Source organism: Tiliqua scincoides, chromosome 1 (assembly GCF_035046505.1).
Source record: "Tiliqua scincoides isolate rTilSci1 chromosome 1, rTilSci1.hap2, whole genome shotgun sequence".
NCBI classification, from domain to species: domain Eukaryota; kingdom Metazoa; phylum Chordata; class Lepidosauria; order Squamata; family Scincidae; genus Tiliqua; species Tiliqua scincoides.
This window is the reverse complement of record NC_089821.1, coordinates 245,966,350-245,990,479: the sequence shown is the minus strand read 5'-3', so window position 1 is coordinate 245,990,479 and position 24,130 is coordinate 245,966,350. Positions and strand designations below refer to the sequence as shown.

At 44.2% G+C, this 24,130-nt stretch overlaps 1 protein-coding gene across 1 annotated transcript in view; it reads left to right on the top strand.

The window, feature by feature from the left end:
* Window positions 1-24,130, top strand: part of ALK (ALK receptor tyrosine kinase) — a 690,171-nt gene that overhangs the window by 245,115 nt on the left and 420,926 nt on the right. Inside the window, exon 3 of the mRNA XM_066623272.1 lies at window positions 17,255-17,413. Coding sequence (XP_066479369.1) covers window positions 17,255-17,413 — 159 coding nt within the window. The remainder of the gene's footprint in view (window positions 1-17,254; window positions 17,414-24,130) is intronic.

The window sequence follows — 24,130 nt, the reverse complement described above, 5'->3', positions numbered from 1 at the left end:
CCACCAGAATGATCCCGATCCAACATGGAGCACAACAAATGCTCCAGGAGGCACCTCCCCCTCCATAGTAAAAAGGATAATAATAGAACCAGAGACCATGCAATGAAACTGATTGGCAGAAGGTTTAGAACAGATAGACAGAGGTATTTCTTCACAAAGTGCATAATTAGTCTGTAGGATTCATTGCTACAATATGTAGTTACAGTTACTAGCTTAGATGGCTTTAAAGAACAATTGCAGTTCCAGTTTGCTTAAGCATAGATGTAAGAAAGAAAGAGTGCAGTCACAGATTCTGAATTCAGGAACTCTGTTGTGGTCTCAAAGATTCCACCCTGGACAATAATGCCAAGTGCCTCCCTCCCATTCGTGCAAGTCCCCACTGCATTTTCTGCAATAAGCATGCTCAGCAGCCTTCAAGATACAAGAAGCCATGGGTCATTCAGTTTTCATGGTGTCTTGATGAAACTACAGGTTCAACCTTGTTATATATGGATTTTTTATACATGGATTTGACTCAACAAGAAAGGTCACTGCAAATGGGAAGGAATGTGCTGATCCCTGGAGAAGGAGAAAAATGCATCCCTTTAAAATCACAGTTTTAAAAAAACTGCTTTTCTTACTATTGTAGAGAGACTGTCATGCAAGGGATTACAGATATAACCTAATTATCCATGGATTTTTCACCTATGGAAAAATCCATGGATTTTTCTATCTCAATGCCATGAGAAGGGCCTTTTAAATTAAAGGAAAACAGTCATTTAGCAAATTCTAGAGAAGGCAGCAACCCATCAATCATTCTCTCTCCAGGCTTCATTCTAAGGCAAAGTGGCGCCTCCCTTCCCCCTCAGCATGTGAAAGAAAGATCATTTTGCTCTGGGTGAAGGGAGGGGTCCCTAGCTAGCCTGGAGTGAGCTAGCCTAGCCTGATTGATGGATTGTCTGCCTAATGACTCTTTCTTACCATCACAAAGATCAGCAGGGCTATTTTTAAATAACTGAGCAAACGGACTTTGTTTTTTAAATTGATTTGCTTCAGTGCCATCCACATTTTTGCCTTCTACAGGAGTTCTGGGAACAACCCTGGAGAATAATGAGACTCAACCTGTATAGTTTCCCCAGAAAACTACATGCCACAAAGCCCTTTGCTTATCTGTGCATGCTGAGAAGTGGCTCTTTCAAGTTAGAGATTATCTTTTGGGAGACAAAGTGCTTGGTGTATAACATAGCTAGGAGAAGTTGCATGATGAGCCAGGAAAATATAAACTTTGGTGACATTATTACTCCCATCGTTTGATAAGACTATACCCCTAACATTGTGCACTGTATTACATAATCACATCACTTCCCAGTAAGTATAATCATGATGGGAAAGTGTAATACTGTAGGGTCCCTGCCCTGGAGCAGGTTTGTTCCACCCCCAGGGAGGCCTCAGATTGGCTAAAGGGGGAGGCAGTTCCAGCACCCTTGTCCTCCTCCCTAGCAGAGCTGCCAAACCTGGCCTAGGAGCAGGAGCTGTTTACCTCACAGCTCCCTGCTTCACACTGACTGCCTCTTTTATGGAGCAAGCCCGCCCCCTTTGGCCCCTCCCCTTCCTCCAGGTGCTGCAGAAAAGGCCTTTCCTGTGCCTGGCTTGTTTCCTGCAGTGTTCCTTGTTTGCCCTGCCAGCCCCCTCTGGCTGGTTGGGGTGAGCCAACCTTCTTTGCCCCCTTCAAGGACAGGGAAGCCTCCCCACCCTGGGCATGGGGTGCCTGCTCCAGGGTAAGTCGGGGGTCAGGGCATCTGGGAGGGGTCCAGACAAATACATAATCTGTATTGGATTGGGGTGAACCTCCAATGAATGATGCATGCACCCTTTTTTATCCAGGGCAAGGCAAGATGTAGTCAAAATGTTTTCAAAACAAGTTCCCAACTTCTCCCATCAAAGCCCTATCAAACTCCCATTGAGGTTGGTAAAACTGCTCAATTAATTTCAGTTGGCTTTGGACCAGTCTTCCAGTTCTTCGAGTGATTTTCTCACTGCCCTGTTGCACTCTTTCCCTTATGGCAAGAGCTTTAGAGCTTGAACTCAAGAGTTTCTTAAGCATTCTCTCTGTTCTGACTTACTGTTGCATATCAATCTTCAGTTTTCATTGCTGGTGAAATTCTAACTTGAAGCTTACACAATGCTCAGCACTCAACCATGTATTTTATTTCCTGGCTCAGTTGAGATAATTGTTAATCTGCTCTGCGGTGAAATTATTCACAATATGATAAATGATTCAATAGCGTGCTTGTGTTCAGTACAGCTAAGACAAATGGCCATTCCATATTTATGATCCCAAGTTCAGGTATCCAGACTGATGGACCAATACCCAACATTGGAGTTGAACTTTTCTGAAGTTTGTGAAATTTGTTTCCCTGGTTTTGTCCAACCCTAAAGAGGTCAGAAGTGACAGGAGCAAGCAAGAGACCTGGGCCAGCAGGACAGCTCTCTAGCAGGAACTGATTGATCAGGTTCTTGTCCTGAACAAACCAGAACAGCCCTGAAAATTGGGTGGCAAGAACAGGCTGGTGGCCAAGAGGAGTCTGAACCAGCAGCTGTCCAATAGGATTAAGATACACAGAACTTCTGCCACTTTGCAGCACCAGCTGTGACTGGCCCAGCAGTGGCATGATATTCACACCATCACTGGACCTTTTATGGCAGTGGAAAGCTTGTTCTTCTGTTGTAAAAGACCCTTAGAATTGGGCTGTAAACAACACTATCAATATACCAAAATTCATATATTTGGGTATTGTAGAATAAAAAAAGTTTGTGTTTATATTATATTCTTTCTCTTCACATACGATACTTCTCTCCACCACAGCCTAGTCCAGCATTTCCCAAACTGTGGGTCACAATCCAATATGTGGTGGGTCATGACCCAGTGCTCCCTGCCATGCTGCAAAGCCTTACTTGAAAGCCTCTGGAGGCCACTTTCATGCCCACAAGCCACTCCATTGGCCTCAGAACACCTAAAGGAAGCGACTGGAAGTAACTTTTGGTTAGTGTCCACAATTTCTGGTTTCCTTCTGAGTTGCTTTCACAGGCATTATGGGGCCCACAGAGGCCAATGATGTGGGTTGCAGGCTTGAGCAGGAGGTCTGGTCTAGAGGGTTGAGCCTCCATTTGCCTGAAGATAACATCCGAAGGTCACTAGTTTGAGGCCACCGGCACCATGCGACCTTGAAGCAGCTGACAAGCTGAGCTGAGCTATTCCATCTGCTCTGAGCGTGGGAGGATGGAGGCCAGAATGTGCAACCAGATCAAGAAAGAAACATCTGAATGTTGTGGTTTCTTGAAAGATAGAAACCTTCTTCCAAATTGTAAAAATCCCTACGGGGATTTAAACTGCCTGCCTATGTAAACCACCTTGAGTAAAGTCTAAGGAGAAATCTGAGGACCAAGAAAGGTGATATAGAAATACCTGTATTATTATTATTATTGGGTGTGACCTAGAAGCAGCCACTGGAGGCTCCTAGTAAGGCTTTGAGGCATGGCACAGAACCACAGGTCGCAACCCACCCTGGAGGATGGGGTGGGTCATGGCACTATGCTGGCCTAGTCCATTCAGCCTTAATTATGAATAAGTGTACGAACTCACTCAGAGACAATCTGTGGACTCAAACAATAAAAAAGCAGCACTCATTGCTAATAAATATCCAATCAGTTTTCCAAGTATGACAATTTCTACCAATATTCAAAGGACAACCTAAAACCAAATTGCATTGTTACAATATATTCATTGAGAAGATTATGTGTAATACTCCTTTTAACTTGTCCTTTTTTGTGTAAAATCCCTGAATTATTCTTTCTCTTGTACTATAAATATTGCCTTCATGTATTCTTTATGGCACTGCAAATGCTTTTAATAAAAATCAAAGCATTCAAACGTAATATGATTGCAAACAGATGGAAAATTGAAAGAAAGAAAAGCCTTACCTAAATGAGTCCAGGTTTTCTTCCAGGCTGACACTCAAAGGTGTGTCCTGGGAGAATACACCTGTAATGAATGAAAAGAACAGAAACCCTGGTGCAACGGTGTCTATGGTTTTATCAAGATTGCGCTGTCTTTTCCAACAATTCATGGTGGCAAGATCCAGTGCAATTGGTTTCATATTAATGGAGGGGTTCCATGGATTTGCAATTGGTTTCATATTAATGGAGGGGTTCCATGAATTCCAGGATCACACATGCACAGTAGTAATTCACAATAGCACAATTCACTGCTGAGTCAAGCAAACCCAGGGAAACATGGGAAACCAGGGAACATGGCGAAACCATGGAACACGAAACCAGGGAAACACGAAACCAGGGAACATGGCGTTGGCTTTGCGGTCAGAAATACCCTGCTGAAATCCATCATCCCACCTACTGTGGGAAGTGAAAGAATTTTGTCCCTGCAGCTCCAGTCATCAGCAGGACCTATCACTCTCATCAGTGCTTATGCACCGACTCTGTCGTCTCCAGCAGAAGCCAAGGACAAATTCTATGATGACCTGGCCACCACTGTCAAGAAAATCCCTGTAAAAGAGCCATTGTTCATCCTCGGTGATTTCAATGCTAGAGTTGGTGCTGATAACAGTTCATGGCCCACTTGCTTAGGTCAGTTTGGCACTGGGAGGATGAACGAAAATGGCCAACGCCTGCTAGAGTTTTGCTGTCATCACGGTCTCTGTGTCAGCAACACGTTCTTCAACACAAAGCCCCAACATAGAGTCTCTTGGAGACACCCAAGATCAAAGCACTGGCACCAGCTCGACCTGATCCTCACCAGACGCTCCAGCCTTCCCAGCATCAAGATCACACGCAGTTATCATGGTGCTGCCTGTGACACTGACCACTCCCTGGTGTGCAGCAGAGTGAAACTGCAAACAAAGCAACTGTATCACACGAAAAAGGAAGGAAGACCTCGCATTGATACCAGCAAGACCCGGGATCAGAGAAAAGTGGAGGAATTTGCACAAGCGCTTGAGGAATCTCTTCCAGGCCCGGCCGACGCAAATGCATCCAACAGATGGGAACATTTCAAGAATACCGTTTACAACACCGCCTTGTCCATATTCGGCAAAAAGACCAACAAGGCGGCAGACTGGTTTGAAGCCCACTCTGAGGAGTTGACACCAGTCATTGAGGAAAAGAGGAGAGCTCAAGCAGCATACAAGGCCTGTCCCAGTGAGCGCAACCTGCAGGTCCTCCGAACTGCTCGCAGCAAAGTCCAACAGACTGCCAGGAGATGTGCTAACGACTACTGGCTCCAGCTCTGTTCCGAGATACAGATAGCAGCTGACACGGGCAACATCAAGGGGATGTATGATGGTATCAAGCAGGCCCTAGGTCCAACACAGAAGAAAATTGCCCCTCTGAAGTCTGCCACAGGCGAGGTCATCCAGGATCGGGCGCAGCAGATGGAACGCTGGGTGCAGCACTACTCTGAGCTATATTCCAGAGAAAATGTAGTCACCGAAGAAGCACTGAACAACATTGAGTGCCTGCCTGTGCTGGAGGAGCTTGACAGTGAACCAACCCTAGAAGAACTTCACGTGGCCCTGGACTCCCTTGCCTTTGGCAAGGCACCTGGAAAAGACAGCATCCCTGCTGAAGTCCTAAAATGCTGCAAAGAGATCATCGTCACTGAGCTGCATGAAATCCTCTGTCTCTGCTGGAGAGAAGGTGGAGTACCTCAAGACATGAGGGATGCAAACATCATCACGCTGTACAAGAACAAAGGTGACAGGGGTGACTGCAACAACTACCGCGGCATCTCTCTCCTTAGCATTGTAGGAAAGCTGTTTGCCCGAGTTGTACTAAAGAGGCTCCAGGTACTTGCAGAGAGCGTCTATCCAGAATCGCAGTGTGGATTCCGAGCCAACAGGTCCACCACTGATATGGTATTCTCCCTTAGACAACTGCAGGAGAAATGCAGGGAACAACGACAGTCACTCTTTATAGCCTTCATAGATCTCACAAAGGCTTTCGACCTGGTCAGCAGAGACGGCCTCTTCAAGATTCTCCCCAAGATTGGATGTCCACCCAGGCTCCTCAGCATCATCAGATCTTTCCACAAGGACATGAAGGGCACTGTTGTCTTCGATGGCTCCACATCAGACCCTTTTGACATCCGAAGCGGAGTGAAGCAGGGCTGTGTTCTTGCACCAACCTTGTTTGGGATTTTCTTCGCTGTCCTGCTGAAGCAGGCCTTTGGAACTGCAACAGAAGGCATCTATCTCCGGACCAGATCAGACGGAAAGCTCTTCAACCTCTCCAGACTGAGAGCAAAATCCAAAGTCCAGCTGAAATGTCTGCGTGACTTCCTCTTTGCCGACGATGCAGCTGTCACTACCCACTCTGCCAAAGATCTCCAGCAGCTCATGGATCGTTTTAGCAAGGCCTGCCAAGATTTTGGACTGACAATCAGCCTGAAGAAAACACAGGTCATGGTTCAGGATGTGGACTCACCTCCCTGCATTACAATCTCTGAGCATGAACTGGAGGTTGTCCATGACTTTGTGTACCTTGGCTCAACGATCTCCGACACTCATTCTCTCGATACCGAGCTAAACAAGCGCATCGGTAAAGCAGCTACCACGTTTTCCAGACTCACAAAGAGAGTCTGGTCCAACAAGAAGCTGACGGAACATACCAAGATCCAGGTCTACAGAGCTTGCGTCCTGAGTACACTTCTGTACTGCAGCGAGTCATGGACTCTCCGCTCACAACAGGAGAGGAAACTGAGCGCTTTCCACATGCGCTGCCTCCGACACATCCTCGGCATCACCTGGCAGGACAAAGTTCCAAACAACACAGTCCTGGAACGTGCTGGAATCCCCAGCATGTATTCACTGCTGAAACAGAGACGCCTGCGTTGGCTTGGTCATGTCGTGAGAATGGATGATGGCCGGATCCCAAAGGATCTCCTCTATGGAGAACTCGTGCAAGGAAAGCGCCCTACAGGTAGACCACAGCTGCGATACAAGGACATCTGCAAGAGGGATCTGAAGGCCTTAGGGATGGACCTCAACAAGTGGGAAACCCTGGCCTCTGAGCGGCCCGCTTGGAGGCAGGCTGTGCAGCATGGCCTTTCCCAGTTTGAAGAGACACTTGGCCAACAGTCTGAGGCAAAGAGGCAAAGAAGGAAGGCCCATAGCCAGGGAGACAGACCAGGGACAGACTGCACTTGCTCCCGGTGTGGAAGGGATTGTCACTCCCGGATTGGCCTTTTCAGCCACACTAGACGCTGTGCCAGAACCACCTTTCAGAGCGCGATACCATAGTCTTTCGAGACTGAAGGTTGCCAATACAATACAAGCAAACCCATGAAACAAGTAAGGAAAATCATCTTATTCCTAGAGCCTCTAACTCTTTATGGAGCACAATGCCAGATGAAGAGATTTCAGCCAACATGCTCTGAAACATTATGGCAAATTATGTTTGTTTAAAATGTTTTGATGGCCAGATCTTCATTTGGATATAATTGAATATCTTAAAAAAACAGGGGCTGATGTCTTTTGAAAATCTATAGTTTAATTAATTAAACAAACATAATTTGCCATAAAGGAAAATTTATGCAGGCAATGGCAGGAACTTTAGTTAATTACACTCTTTAGGAGCCATTGCCTGCTCGTATATTATAACAGGGCTATATATGCAGTTGAACTACAGTGAAAACTCTGTGACAGCAAAGGTGACTTGTGAGGTTGAACACAGAGGCAAATTACTATGTTATTTCTATAATGAACACTTGTTCATTCATTTATTCAATCTAAATTTTAAACTTATGCTGAAATTCAAAATAGACTCCAATCTGCATTCAGGATGGGAATGTTACAGTTTAGACTAACATACTGTGCTACTTGTCTTTCAGGACAGTTTGTAAACTACAACAGGTCATAATGTGGTTGCAGGGATTTTGGTGAGGGCTCAGTAGTATGCAAATATTAGACTAATTCTGTACCAGTTATATTTGTTACCAGTTTGCTTCTGGGCAGCTGGAGATTGTTCACCTCTGGTAGCATTTAATGCTTTTTAAATCCAACTCCCAGGTTTGTCATATGAATTGTGAGAGCTGTGGATAAAACCTCTAGACACCACAGGTTTTCATAGTGTTTACATTTCACTACCCCTTCACAAGTAGTTTCTTTCTCCAACTCTTTCTAATCCATAAGACAGAAGTGCCCAAACCAGGGTAGCTTGTAAAACCACCTCTCTAAACATCATAGAACCATAGAATTGGAAAAGACTTTGGAGGTCATCTATTCCAACACTGCTCAGTGCAGGCAGCTGATACAGTGTCCACAACAGATGGCCATCCATCCTCTGCATGAAAACCTCCAATTAGAGGAAAGTCTACTACTGCACAAAGCAGACTGTTCCAGTGCAGAAGAGCTCTGACAGCTCTTACAGTTAGGAAATTCTTCCTGATGTCTTCCCCAAATCTAATTCACTGTACTTTCAAGCCATTAGTTCTAGTCCTGCCCTCAGAAGCTCTGCCATTCTTCTGTGTGATACTCTTCCAGATAAGTATCTCACAGCCCAATCCTATGCATGTCTACTCAGAAGTAAGTAATTAGGGTCAATGGGGCTTGCTCCCAGGAAAGTGTGGATAGGATTGGGCTATGAGAACTTTGAAGTATCAAAAGAACTTGTTATGTTTAGCCTGAAAAAGAGAAGAGTTACCAGTTACAGCTATCTTCAACCACTTCTGAGGCAGAAAAGTGAGATATGAATGAATGAATCTAATTTCTTCAGTCTCTTGCACCCACATGACCCCAACTCTTCATTCCTTTAAAATTCTCAGATGAGTTTTCACAGTAATTTCCTTAGATGATGCATGTAAAAGTTTTGAGTTTGCGTCATTTGAAGCATTAGATGAAATCAAGGGGAAGAGGGAAAACAAATAACTTCCTTTCATTTAAAGTCTACCACTCATCACGACTATGGTGTTCACACTTTGTGAATCATCACTGGCGTGATGAATTACTTAAATGTTAAAATACAATAACATCTACGCATGCTGGTTGTGTATCTCAGATTTCATACATCTCAATAATCTGAATTACAAGCCTGCAAAATCAATTCTTCACAAACTTTATATGCCAACAAATTGTCCCTGGCAGGCTTGTAAAATTTGTCAAAGAGGGAAGAGCTTTTAATGTTTGTTTTATGCTCTGCTTCTGAAAACCTGCCATCTTTCAATGGCAACTAAACATGATCTCACTGAATGGTTTCTTATTTCCAGCGAGAAAGTTTCTGTTATATAAGTAGCTTTAAAAGTTGCCACATGCATGCAAACAACTTAGAGTTACAATGTCAAATTTTCAATTATTCAGCATCCAAAAATCAAGAACAAGTTTTAAAAGGGCTGAGTCGTATTTAGATCCCAAGATTGTATTTTTAAAGGCACAGCATTGATCAGCCTCCTCTGCTGCATCATACCAGAAGGTCATGCTTCTCAGTTCCCAACCCGGAAGCATGACTTTCCATATCCAGCTCTAATAATCACCTAGATTGCAGTGTGCTTCAAAGCTGGAAAGAGGCCTGATCAAGGCTGTGTCATGTCAGATGCTCACTCACATGGCTTCAGCTTGTGGATAGTCTGATATACTACAAAAGAAAGCAAAAGAAATTGCCAATACTTCCCTCTCAAACAATGCTCCAAAATAGGAGTGATCCTTTTTTTAAAAAAAATGCCAACATCAACACTGGAAGATTCAGAGTGCAAGACTATCAATCAGCACAGATGCCTAGCAACATCAAGAACTACACCGCAGGACCTCGGGAAAACACCCAAGGCATCACTTTGCTGCTGGAGCTGAAAGTGGAACCTTTCCTAAGGCCCTGTGCCTGAGACCAAGCCTCTAGGCTAGGGTAGCCATTGCTTTCCAACACAGATCTCTGTCATGCAACCCCAGATCTGTGTTGGGAAGAGATGGCCACCCCAACTTAGCAACTTGGTCTCAAGAGCAGGGCTTCAGGAAAGTGCACATGTACAAAGGCACAGCACCCACCTTCACCTCTGAGTGGACAGGTGGATCCCAGAAGTAAGCAGGATCTGAGATGGGAGCATCCACTATAACAGGCATGGTGGGTTAGGGAGGGAGCATCTACTGTGGCAAGAAGGGTTAGGGAGCAGGTGGCACTTCTGCATGAATCGTCTTGCGTCTTCTTAGAGAGGTAAGAGAGAGAGAGAGTCACAAAGGCAAACGGGGTAAGTTTCAGAAACTGGCTTTGTTTTTGAAATCAGTAACTGAAAAATCAATATGTCACTTTCCTGTCATGAATTAAATGCTTATAGGCCTTATAAATTAAGTATATAGAGGTTAGCTAGTGTTAATGGAGGTCTCAGGGCTCACTGAGCAGAATACTTCTCCCAAGAAAGCAATTTAAACAGTATCTCCTCCCTAATGCATTACTATGAATATTTATTTAGAAAGGTTTGCTGTAGTAAAAATGTCTTAGGAGTGTCTATATCAGTGGTTCTCAAACTGGTGGGTCATGACCCACCAGACTGAGAATCCCTGTCCTTTTCCTTTTAAGGAGTGGCAGGGGGAGAGCAGCAACACAATCCCCAGGATCACGCTGCTGAGGGGGAAAGGCTGTTTTTAAACTTTACTTACTTGCTGCTCAGTGCAGGGAGCCCCGCGGAGCCCTTTGCAGGGCTCCCCGTGGCACATAGAAGGCTAGAAAAACAATCGCAATCCACTTCTGGTTAGGCAATTACAACGAGATTAGGTTGTGAACCAGGTTGTGATCTGGCTTCACCCCTGGGCCCTTGTAGCAAGTAAGTAAAGTTAAAAAACAGCCCTTCCTTCCCCTACAGTGACATGATCCTGGGGATCACATTGCTCCTTTTCACCCTGCACCTGCAAAGACTTACCCTGGTTCTCAAACTCCTGTAGAGTTTGAGAACCAGTGGTCTATATAGTTTATACTTATCTGCTTAGCAAATTTACCAGGAAATGCAACATGGGGCTGATTATCTGTCACCAGCTTCCTATTCCCCATTAGGCTTTTTACAGCCCCAAACAGTACTCAGCCAGCAAATTAGACACCACAACCACAGACCCTCTAGACCAGGGGTGTCCAAACTTTTTGGCAGGAGGGCCACATTATCTCTCAGACACTGTATCAGGGGCCGGGAAAGAAAGAATTAATTTACATTTCAAATTTGAATAAATTTACATAAATGAATATATTAGTGATGGAATTTATATGAATGAATGAAGGTCTCATGATAGCTCAAGGCCTATAAAAGACCTCGTGCAAAGCAAGGCTGGCCTTTCCTTCACTGCCACAGCTGCTTCAGACATGAAACAGCAAGCAGCAGAGAGAAAAAGTGGCCCGCAGCTTCTAAAACAGATTGAACAGTCTGCCCTTGTGATGAGAACAGCTGCTTTGGGCCAGTGCAGGCTCCAGCAAGTCTCCGGCAGGCCAGAGGCTCATTGGAGACTGGGGGCTCCCCACGGACCAGCCTAGGAGTCCTCAAGGGCCACAAATGGCCCCTGGGTCAGGGTTTGGGCACCCCTGCTCTAGACAAACCGACTATGGGCTCAATCCTAACCCCTTATGTAAGTGCTTCCCAGCACTGATATAAGGGCAAGGCAGCTCTGAGGTAAGGGGATAAACATTCCCTTACTTTGAGGAGGCCTCCGTGAGTGACACCCAACTGCAGGATGCAGCACATGTTCTATTGGCACCGCTATGCCAGTGCTGGAAAGCACTGACATAGGGTTAGGATTGCGCCCTATACCAGTTAGTTCAAAAGCCCATGTAAAATACCCGAGATCTAGATTGAAGTCTCAGCTCTTGACATGTGGCTAGGTATCCAGGTAGTCCTAGCTAGGTACTGTAGTCCTTATAAGGAGATGATTAGGGTTGGGTGTGTGTCACTTCTTATAACAGTACACAGAGACTTGCATTTCACATTAGAGATACTGGCCTGTTTTCCTGTCTGAGCAAGCTGAACTGAGCAATAACAGTTCTACTTGTGAGAAAACTGAACTTGTGATCAAATGTGTTGGGTTATATTAACTGGTTTCCTAAGCTGTCCTTGACTTTATTTGCAGAAGGGGTTGAACAGGGAAAGATTTCTAGTGTGCATGTAAAAAATGGATTTGTGATTCACTGGACCTTAGCAGCCCCTTTCTAGCCTTTATGAGCCATGGTTCGCAAACAGCTACTGCATAAACATATATATGTATACATCATTGCAAAAGCCCCCTGAGTATGCACAGTAGCTGCTTCCTCAAGCTCTAGTTATTTCTTTTGGTGGTGGCATAAAAAGGAAATCTCTCCAGGTTCTATTAAATTTAATTACTTTTCCTTAAAGCTTCAGATTAAGGGGGAAAAAGACCTAGAAGGAAATGGTGGCTATTATTTAAATACAAAACTCTTCCAAAGCAAATGTCTGAATGACCACTGTATAATATCTTTCAAACTAAGTAATTCACACTTGGTACAGCTAGAAACATATGGTGTAACAAAAACGCAGGGGTGTTGCATTAGAAATATCCTCTAGCTTGTATCTGCAGTAGTACTAATTCTTAGTGAGCAACCATTCACAAATTCAGGAGAAAAATGTAGGTTAGGGCACATTTTTGCAGCAGTCAATAAACAGCAGGAGCAAAAGATTATGAGGCACATAGACTGTTTATAAATGATGTTGTATACCATATGTGTGGCGTGCATTTACAGTGAACTGAAGTGCCTAATCTTAATGTCATCTGGGCATTTAATTAAAGAAATAGTTTTAAGTAACATTAGGTAAATAAAGCATCTCCGACTCCAAGCGGGAAGATATCTGAAATCCCAATTTAAGTTCCATTTAGTGAGGACGGATCAGGAAACTGGAGAGTCTCTCTCACCATTCTCATGTGATTCAGGGCCCAATTTGACAGGCAATGAGCTCCAGCGCTGAATTCCAGCACTAACACTGGGTGTCACAAACATGCTGTAAGGTATGTCCATAACACCCAGATTGGAGGGGCTGTCGGCACTGGGTATCAGCGTCACGCTGAAACTCCGCAGCACCAGCAGGGGTACATTTGTTTGCCGGGCAGCGGTGCAGATTTGTGGGGTGGGAGGAGGCTTCTGGGGTGGAGGAGGAGCAAGGAGAGGGCAGGGTCCTGCTAGCTGGATCCTGTTTTGCCAGATTCCCAGTCTAAGCTTCACCTAGAGAACTTATGCCCACTTTAAGCCAATTACCTCCCCCTTTCCCCCCCCCCAACAATGGCCCTAGTTCTGCACTGCAGCACTGCTCTACCCCACCACCAGAGTAACTCGTCTGTTCAACCTGCAGAGGTCCTCTTCCCCCGCTCTCCTGTCAGCAGCTTCTCCAGCCACCGCAGGTTCTCCAGCCACCACAGCAACACCTTGGTTCTCAGCAGGTCTTGGGTGTGGCAGCCACACACCAGTCTCTGTTCCAGAAGTCTCCAGCAATCCCCATTCCAGCAATCCTTAGATGTCCATTCACCATTTGTCCTTCAGTCAGTTAGTCAGCAGGTCCTGTAGTCTGTCACCCAGTCTGTTAGTCCCTTAGTCCATTCATCAGTCCTCGCTCCTCCCTTCTGCGTTCTCTCAGTCTCTCCAACCTCCTTCCTTCTAAACCCACAAACTCACCCTTCTCCTGGTGCTGCTTTTGTCCTTGAAGACCTTGTTGCCTCTAATGGCTGCAGCTGTGTAGCACACTCACTTCAATCTAAGGCCCTGGTGTTAACCCTATGCTTGCCTGCCAAAGCAAGAGGCCACTGTTGAGACCACATCCTATCTCCTCGAGGGATCTTGTGCATTTCCATTACAGATCCTATAATCCTACAGTTCTCCCATCTGCACCAGCAGAACAGCTGGCACAGATGTGAGGAGGCCCATTGCGGGACCTGGGGCTTTGTGGAAGTGGATGAAAGTCCCCTTCCCTCAGGGAAATCTCCAGCAGCCCCAGCAGGGTGCTGTGGTAGCTATGTTGGTGCCACTGCATTTGGGGATAGAATTGGGCTGCCTGTCTCCAGAAATCAGGTGGCACTGACTGACTTTATGATTCCTTGTTCTGATTTTCCAACATTGGCATGAACATTTATTGTGTATCAGGAAGGAAATCACTGTGGTGAAATACTAAATTCAAGACTATCTTACTGCAGCCTGATGGTGAAAATCTTACTGCCTGAAAACTATGATCAGCTTCATTTTTTGCAACAGTTGAGTTTGATGCCCATTCTCATTTTACCTATGGGGAACATCTTGCTAAACGGCTAAAAAGCAAATTCATGGGTGAGCTGGGACTTGATCCTGTGTTTGCCAGGTTCTGTAATACAGGTAGAGCCTGATTATCCGTGGATTTTACATCTGTGGAACTGGCTCAACCCGGGTCCCCTGGACCCGCTTTGGGCCAGAATCGACTCCACCTGAACCCTCTGAGGGGGACCGGAGCTGCACTCTGGTCCTCTCTGGGGGGGTTTTCTGAAGCCCGCAGAGGCAGCACGCATCTGCCCGCTGCCTCTGCGGGCTTCAGATTGGCTCTGACAGCCAAAAGAACAAGACTTCCAGTTTACTGAGGGAAACCGGAAGTGACGTTTTAATGCCTTTTAAGGCATTCTGAGGTCAGAGGAAGCCCGGGGAAGTGTAGCTCCAGTTCTCTTTGGAGGGCAAAAGGGATAAAAAATCACAGATTTGTTTATCTGCAATTTTTGGTATCTGCAGGCAGTCCAAGAACGGATTCCATGTGGATACTGAGACCCCACCTTTATCTTTCTGGCCACCACTATCTCATGGTTAGTTGGGGTAGAAGAGCAGTGCACAGACTAAGTAATCAGTTAGATGTGGGCATAAAACCACTACTTTTTTTTTTAATGGAAAAGGTGTGTGTAATTTTCCAAACTCAGGAAAATAAATTCCTATGTGTGCTATTAAATAATCCTAAAATTTGCATTCTCTGTAACTCACCCAAGAAATGCATAATGTTAAAAAAGAAAACCAAGTTGAATCAAGCTATACTGTATTCTGATATAAATTCTGTTATGTAGAACAAAGAAGCAATAGCCATGCAGGCTGAGCACATGCAGAAGAAGAGATACTGACTGTCTCCTCTCCCAACCTATTGTGTGCAGAGTCTGTACTATCTGTACATGCGCAGACTCTGTCCAAGTACACGGGATCCCTGCATACAAATTGCAGGCACATCAGTTCTGAGTGTGATACCAGACCTCTGCCACACGCTCAACCTACATGATTTCTTTTAGGATGAAAAGGACTAGTCTCTCTCTTTGCTAATGAGAAGCTGTGAGTTGCTGATGTGAGTTTGTTATCTCCTGTTGCCTAATGTGAATGAGGTGCTAGCAATGTCAGAAAGATGGTAGTGTATATGGCAAAGAAAGTAGAATGAGAAATGTAAAAAGGCTCGTTCATTTCATATTGTCATTAAACAGGTGAATTATCTGAAATAGATCAGGGAAAGGGCAAGGGTATTAACCTTAGGATTAAAAGGTATGATGCCTCCAAGAGAATGGGGTGAAAATCATAAATCTGTGTAAGCTGGGAAGAAATGAGATGTTTAATAGAGAATCTAATTGAAGTTTAAAAAATGTCTTGGCTGGTTTGGCTAGTGTCAACTTCAATTATTTGGGTTAATCTCATCCTAGGTTCAAAAGAATGGATTTTAATGAAAATCGCCATAGAGCAGTAGGTCCTCCCCCACCTGCAAAAAGGTCTGAAATTTCTAGGCCAACTACAGACTGAGGGCAAACATAAATGAGCATAAGAAAAAATGACTTAAGCAAAAATCAAAGACCCCCTGCCATTTCAAGAAAAGGGCTATCGTGTCTGCTCCATACTCACGAGTAAGGATAGCACCTCACTGTGATTGGCATAGCACAGACAGTGAAATTTGCCCATATAGACTCCCAGCTCTTTTCTCTTCTCATCCCTGTGCTTTTCTTTGGGCGCATGTACTGCTCATGTAATTGAAGGATTAAACAAAATGGAGATAAATGCAATGGGATAGATACTCAGCTTCTACAAATATATCCTTATATACCTTGCTTTTCTGCTGCTGCTTCGCCACCTTTTGTACAGAGAGATAATAATAATAATAACTCGGTATTTATATACCGCCTTTCTGGTCATCGGATTACTCCTCTGACTTTATTCAACGCTGTTTACATAGACAGGCATTTCTAAATCCCTCAAGGGGATTTTTACAATCATAAACGGTTCTCTCTTTCAAGAACCACACAACATTTCAGATGGATCTTCTGGGTCTGATCTCACTTCTGGCCTCCAGTCCCGTCCCCCCCCCCCCCCCCGCAGGCTGACAAGCAGCTCCTTCATCTCTCACGTGGAGGGCAGACAAGACGCTTCTTTTCTCACACAGCAAATGGAATAATTCGGCTCAGCTTGTCAGCTGCTTCAAGGTCTCGCTGTTCAGGGACCTGCCGGTGTTCTCGAACTGGCGACATTCTGATGTTATCTTCGGGCTAACGCTCTACCCTCTAGACCAGACCTCCTGCCCGTAGAGAAATCTTTCTCTAGAAAGAGATTCTCTAGAAAGAGATGTAGAGAAATCTTTCCTAGGTCTGATTTCTAATTGTAGGAATGTGTTTTCCTTCGCATTACTGGTAGAACATAGATCATGCTGACAAAACACATACCATGACTTCAGATTATTTGCAGTGAAACCCGAACAAATCCTCGTGAGGTGTTGTAGCGGTACTAGCATGGCTTCTGCTGCTCTTGCAGAAAATTTTTGGTTGCTGGAGGTCCCCTCTGGGTAAGAGAACATCTGTTCCCTTGCTCCCAGGCAAGCCCCAGCTGCCACAATGAGTCGACTCAAATCTGTGCAGTGATATTACTGATGCAACTCCATTTTAATCCAGGTAGGAGGATCAGGTCCAGGAAGGGGTTTAGGATACAATGTGTACTGGCACCGCTGATTCTGCCCCTTTCCACTCTCCATCCTCCCCTTGCCCCACCTCTCCTTGGTCCAGCAGGCATCCCTGTGGCAGCCAGTATGCCTGGCCTTCACACTGACACAAAGGACTTTATAGCACTTTTGCAACAGCGCTTGCCGACAGGATACACGTTCTGCTGGCACTTCTGTCTCTTAGGATTGGGCCATTGGTCTGTTTTCCTAGTTTGGAGTGAGCAAAAAGAAAAGGAGAAATGGGAAAGAAAATATTTCCTGTCTGTTAATAGAAGTGAATACGTTGCTCCATCTGAGAATGCTCTCTGTTTTCCTTTTCTTTTTCAGTTTTTGACTGCAATTTTGAATCACCCTGTGATCTAGAATATTCTCCACCACTGAGGGAAGACCATAACCACTCCTGGTACAGAGTGAGTGCAGATCAGCTTTCACAACTTCATCTTTTGGATGGGCCAGAGAGGGATTACTCAGAAGACTCAACAACAGGTAAGAGTAGCAAAATGCACTGGGTCTCCAGGCAGAGGTCATTCATGTTACGGAGAGCTCCACTGGTGATTTTGCACAGGCATAGTCCATCCACCATGGAACTTTTGCACAGGCATGATATCATTAGGCTGGCAAGAACCAGCTGTTTCAAGATGTATCCAACCTACTGGACAAACCTCTGGAACGGAACTTGTACCCATCTTGGGAATTTAGTGTAACAACAATCATTTTCCATAGAGCACAATGGAAGTTCCATTGACTACAGTGCTGATATGACTGAATTTCAACCACAACCATCTTTTGTAAGTCTGCTGTTTCTTTTTCTCCCTGCAAAGGACCACACATTTTTCTATTCTGTTTTTAAGTCATTTTAATTACAGCTGCTTGGCACAGAGATATTGTGCGTGGTCTGCTTCACTCTGAAATAATTAGGCACTGTAATTTCAACCCCCACTGTTTGTTTCCTGCAAATGCGATTCCAATTAGCTTCCTCCCATTTCAACTCCATTCATAGACTGTGAATAAGAGGAGTAAATAAACAGAATGTGTAGGCACCTTCAGAGAACAACTTGATTCTTAGGTTGCATCTGCTGACTGCATAGGAATCAGAACAGAAGTAACTCAGCATGTATTCATAAAAGAGCGTCATCCGTTATGACATTTTTAAAGGCATTCGGAATCTCCAACATAAAACTGTTGTATAAATTCCAAGTTGAACATCTTGCTGCATGGAAGTCAATACAGAGACTCATACTCAAATAATTCAATATGTCATTATTTTAATATTATTATTATTATTATTACACAGGCCAACACACATTTTGCTTTCTTAAATGTTACACCAATTCCTGGGTGTATTTGGGGTGCCGATTCCAAAAATGGTATCCGTTTTGCCCTATCACGTCTAGTTTTGGAGATATAGTATAGCCTCTTTAGTGAATGGTTCAAGCAGCTTCCTCATGAGGAAGCCTACACCATGGCTTCCTCATGAGGAAGCTGCTTGAACCATTCACTAATGAGGCTGTACTATATCTCTAAAACTAGACGTGATAGGGCAAAACGGATGCCATTTTTTGAATTGGCACCCCAAATTCATATCAAACCACCATGAAGTTTGGAAAAAACTTTTCTGACCCTCAATTTTGTAGGCCTGTGTTATTAATGGTGTCACAGCCCATCAGATGTTTGGTCTGGGATTTTTGGGTGTTCACTAGCTCAAACTGTTATTGTTTCTTAAGTGCCTAAAAACTGCTGCAGCCTCAGGAACAGAATCATGCAATCAGAAAATGAGGCAGGTGGCAGTTGTGGACCTACCATTGAAGTCTATGGGGCAAATGCCCTGGGCTTCAGCCTCTAGGACCCTGTGGAAGCCTCTCTGAGGCTCCTGACAGGGTCGAAAACTGTGCTTTCGGTTTTCTGGAAGAACAGTTTATAGCATCAGGGAACCTCAGAGAGGCTTCCCCGACATAGGCTCAGGTCATGTGAGGTTCTGTGAGCCTCAGGTGAGTGGGGGGTGGCAGATTTACGTGCAGGGGGCGCCATTGCAGACCTTTGCCTTGGGTTGCAGGGCTGTGGAGGTCTGCCACTGACAAGAGGAAACTGACCCAGAATCATCTGGGCATATCGATACTAAGTGTGTTTTTAAGATACTTGTATCTTAAAGATACATGGCATAACTCAGTGGAATGGCATATAAGAAAGAGGGACATGAGATGAAGGTGCAACAAAAAGAACTTTTAATGTGGGGATAATAGTGCAACAGCAGGGAATGGAATGAAACATGAAAAGCAACCAATATATGCAGCAATCACTCAAATTCTCAACTCTCTCTCTCTCTCTCTCTCTCTCTCTCTCTCTCTCTCTAACACACACGCACACACACACACACACACCCCATTCACACAAAGAGGGAAACGATGGAGGCACTAAGCATTATCGGTTTGACTGCACATGATACATGAAGATAGAAAAGGTTTTTTGGATCAATGGCCCAGGCTTGACAAATAGTATTGTTACTTATCTGTTCCTGCTGTTTTGACTTTGAAGCACTGCAGGAACTGCGGGGCGAGGTTGCCCAGACCAAGCTATCTCCAGATTCAGGGCAGTGCAAAAAGCAGAAAAGTAGCCATAGTTAGTTCCAAGGAGGGAAGCAAGTCCAGGGAGACAAGGCTGCTTTCCCAGGGCTAGGGATTCATTGTGAGGTGACACACAAATGGTGGCTGCTCAGTAGGCACTGGAGCAGGTATTTCTTGCTTGCTCTCAGAGAGGGAAGTTGGTAAAGAGGGGAAAAGAATCAGAAAGAAAGAGAGCAGTTATTGGTCCCAGGTGCTGGCTGCATAGCAGCAGGTAGAGCAGCCATTTTCAACCCATGTGCCATGGCACACTAGTGTGCCATGAGTGGTCCACAGGTGTGCCACAGGAATTTGGGGGGAGATCATTTATTAGTAGGGCCAATGGGGATGTGAACCTGCCACTGGCAGCATGGTGTGCCTTGTCAATTGTCAAAAACCTGATGGTGTGCCCTGACAATTTTGATGCCTTGTCAGTGTGCCACAAGATGAAAAAGGTTGAAAATCACTGAGGTAGAGGAAGGGAGATGCTTAATGTAGCAGCAGCGGGTCGACAAACAACGACAATAGCAAGGCAGAAGGATGAATGAGGAACAAGAAAAATGTGGTGTCTCTGACCTAGCTTTTTATACCCTAAATTCCCATAGGAATATATCGGATTTTTGTGGAGTGAGCTCATTAATGACCTTTCTTTTGTGGCTTGTTGGCCTGTGATTGTTCATTCCCAGTACTAGATGGGTGACTCTATTGTTCTGCATCCTACTAACCCTTGGCTAGTTCTGGACACCAGTGTCTCAATCAACATAGACTCCTTGATTAAATGTAGCCAAGGAGTTGGTGAGGATAGCTAAGGTCGGGGACCCTCCTTATGTGTTACAAATGACATTGTTTACTCCAAGTCAGGAAGCTCCCAAGATGTGGTTTTTGTTCATAGGTTCAAATACTCCATGCAAGTAACAAAGAAAATATAAATATTTTTGAGTAAGGTTGTTGTACGAATAGCAGAAGCATTTTGATTATTTTCTGTACTAATAAGATAATTGAAATGCTTCCTTGAAGTAATTATTACTGTTTTCCTATCCCTGATAGTCCTGTAAGTGGAATCTGAGGATCTGACACGTCTCCTTATTTCTTTCCCAGATTGCAGAGAACATCCCACCTTTTTTCAACCACTGTGCTATGGCACACTGGCGTGCCCCAAATGGTCTGCAAGTGTGCCTAAACCTGAAATAAAATGTAACAAATTACATGCTTTGTTTGTGGGATTCAACTTTTTAAAGCTCTTGAGAAGGTACTCAGGATTGCAAAGGCCACTGGACAGAATTCACTGGGACCTAGGCAGCAAGAATATTAGCATTCAGAGACAATGAATTATTGGACTGTAAATGCTTGCTGACTTTAATTTATGGTCCTATCGACAAAGAAAAATGAGGGAGACACCCCAGGATAATAAAGCGATAATCCTGAACAAAATATTGTATATTAACAGAACTAGAGAGGATAAATCAAGGCATAAGCTCAAAAGAAAATAAGTAACAAAGAAACATCAAGCTTCCTAGTGTGAGTATAATGAGAAATATATCCAGATAGAAGATTAAAGTGTACACAGAAGTTAGAAAGTTTAGATCAGATAAGTAGCTTTGATTGTATGCAGCAGGAAGAACATGGGGCATTGTCAAAGTCTTGCAGTAGTCATGTCTCTGGAAGTCAGTTATGTGTAATTCACACAATGTTCTCAGATATGATCAATGTTCCCTGTAACTAAGAAGCCCTAACTTTGCTGTGTGAGGGTAGCTCCTGAGTGCTTGGAGATGACGTTAGCATAATTGCTGAGCTCTGGAGCACCATCATGGTGGCTATGCAGGGTTCCAATTTGAGCTGCACTGCTGTGTGGCTGCACAATTAGAGGGAGCTCTGAGTGTGATCGGCACATTTTTCCCACACCACAATATAGAAACAGGGTTAACAACTGTGATGATGAGAGATGTCAGGCAGCGCAATAGACAGTGGATGGCATGCATCTGGAAACACGTGATCCAAATGCTCATCTGCCATGAATCTATACAAACTTTCCATGTACAGCAAGGAAATCCACATGTGTTCTTCTGCATGGATTGTCTTTGTTGGGTTCAGCTGTAGATAATCATTCTCCAAAATTTGTACTGCTCTGTTTTGTCATTTGCATATCGGCATTTTTTTTTAACACTGGTAAATACTTCAAAGGCTTCTGAATTTTCTTTTACTTCTACACTCCTATGTAGCTGCACTGAATGCATAGGATGCAGGGAAAGAAGAAGCATATAGGTATTACTAAGTTTGTGCATACTCTATCTCGTTGACAGCCCAATCCTAACCCTCGCTGGAATGGAAAGGCTGGCTAGCCTGCCCCGTATTTAATGCTGGGTTGGGGCCGAATGTGGCTCACCCCAAGGCAAAGGGAACACAGTTTCCTTACCCCAGGTAATGCCACAGCAGCCCCAATGGGGCTACTTGGATCTGTGCCACCTCATGAGCTGCTCCAGGTTGCCTAGGACCGGGGTTTGGATCTGGCACAAGTGCTGGATCCTGGTCCCACTACCCGCTCACCCACAGGCCACAAAATGCCATCCCCTGCCCCAAAATGCCCCTTCTTTCCTCTGGTTCCAACTTTCCATACTCTGCTGCATCCTCTTCACATTTTCCCCTCCTCCTCCAGGCTTCTCTGCTATCCTCAACCCCTTTCCCTCTTACTTCCATGCAGGACTGAGCCTTCATGCTTATAGCCTCCTCCATGCTTCTGTCTCCTTTTCTCCTCTGTCTTGCTCCTACTTTCCCGTCTCAACCTTGCATGCCATTGTCTCACCTCTTTCTTCGCATACTGCTCCTACCATTTCTCTGTTCTTCTGCCCTGTTCCCTCTTCATCACCCTCTGCCACAGTACTCTCCACTTGCCTTCCTTCCTCCATCTTTGGGTTGCCCTATTTTAAAATTCCTACCCACTTCTCTTTCTTTTAACCCTCACTATCACCCTCAGCTGTCTCCTTGGGTGGTGCTTGCAAAACCCCAGAGTCTTGCAAAGCCCGGCAAGGCACCCAGAAACCTTGTTCAGTCCAAACAAGTCCCAACAAATCAATATTTACTCTGGAAAAAGCTTCCTGAGGTGTTCTTCATGGCCTCGGAACCACCTCGAAGTTCACTCCAGTCAGCAGGGTGACCAGATACAATGGAGGACAGAGTACCTATATCTTTAACTACTGTATAGAAGAGGGAATTTTGGCCAGTGTAGCTCAACATGGAAGGGTTTTAAAAACTGCACCTGCCAAAATTCCCTCTTCTATACAATTGTTAAAGGTGTAGGCACTCCGTCCTCCATTGTATCTGGTCACCCTGAGACTCCAGGCCTCAGAATTTAGTTAAAGTTTTACTGTTCTAATTCTTGCTCTTTTGAGGTATGTAAGTGCTCTCAGGATCTTTGATTGATGACATCACTTGACTAGACAGGTTTCTATCCTTGAACCACATTTTTTGAATTTAAATTGCTGCTGGAAATAGCCAGAAAACACACCTATTTTTTTAAACAGAAATAAGTCTAAGATGTTACAGATTTGCAAGTCACACGGGAAAACAGAAAATTTTCCAGGCAGAACAGGTGATCATCATCATACCTCAAAAAAGAGCTAACATCATGAATGAAATGCAAGAAGCTGTAACAGTGATATGCCTAACATTATTTATCAAGGTTGCTGTGAACAGCAGAGTTGAATAGATTGGCTTTTCAAGATCTTTGTGAACATAAGGGACTGTGCTGTGTCTCATAATGTCTATTATTTGAAATGAATACCTCCTCCAGCTATACATCATGCCAGTTTTATTTTCAAAAACTTTTAGCACAGAGAAATGTAGATGTATTGTTTGTGTAAAGAAAAGACAAAATGATACTGCATGCTCCAGTAGGAGAGATATCTGGGATATTAACATACAGAAAGTGCATTTGACATCAAAAAATAGTGAAGCACCTACAAGGTTGCATAATTAAAAGATTTGCTTTTAAGCTAGCTAATTCAGAAGCAGTAACCTCATTAGAACACATTTAGATTTTGTTGGTATGGCTTTTGTTCTCGCTAATGAGCTTTCTCCAAAAAGCAAAACTACATCCTCGTTGATTAACATGTTTATTTTTGATTGTGCACTCATATTGCAATAGACATTTGTTTATGCGGAGCCCGGAACTGTGATGTGTGTGGGTTTGTTTGTCTGATAATCTTGTTTGAGTTTTTTGCTACTTAATTGACTTGAACTCTTTTCAACAGAATGTACAAAAAAACCAAAGCAAACACATCCAGTATATGTTCGGTATATACGTACTGTAATTGGATATGTGATCTTCTATATGACATTGTAGTTGCTTTTCAAAGAAGTGACAGAGTTTCTGTTGTGTTCAGTTTTTATCTAGGACACTCATTCAAATGCTAGGTCTTGTTGCAAGCAATAAGCAGCCCTTTTACATATGGGAAGAAACCATTGATCAGGTTTTAAATGTAGTCAGCAGTGAGAGACTTCCAAGTGGGCAGCTTACTGCAAGGCTGCATGCTTGTGCTATTGGGAATTGAAGATGCTTCAAAGACACTAGGTGTCTGCTTGCTGCATCTTATTATTTATTTTTCACAGT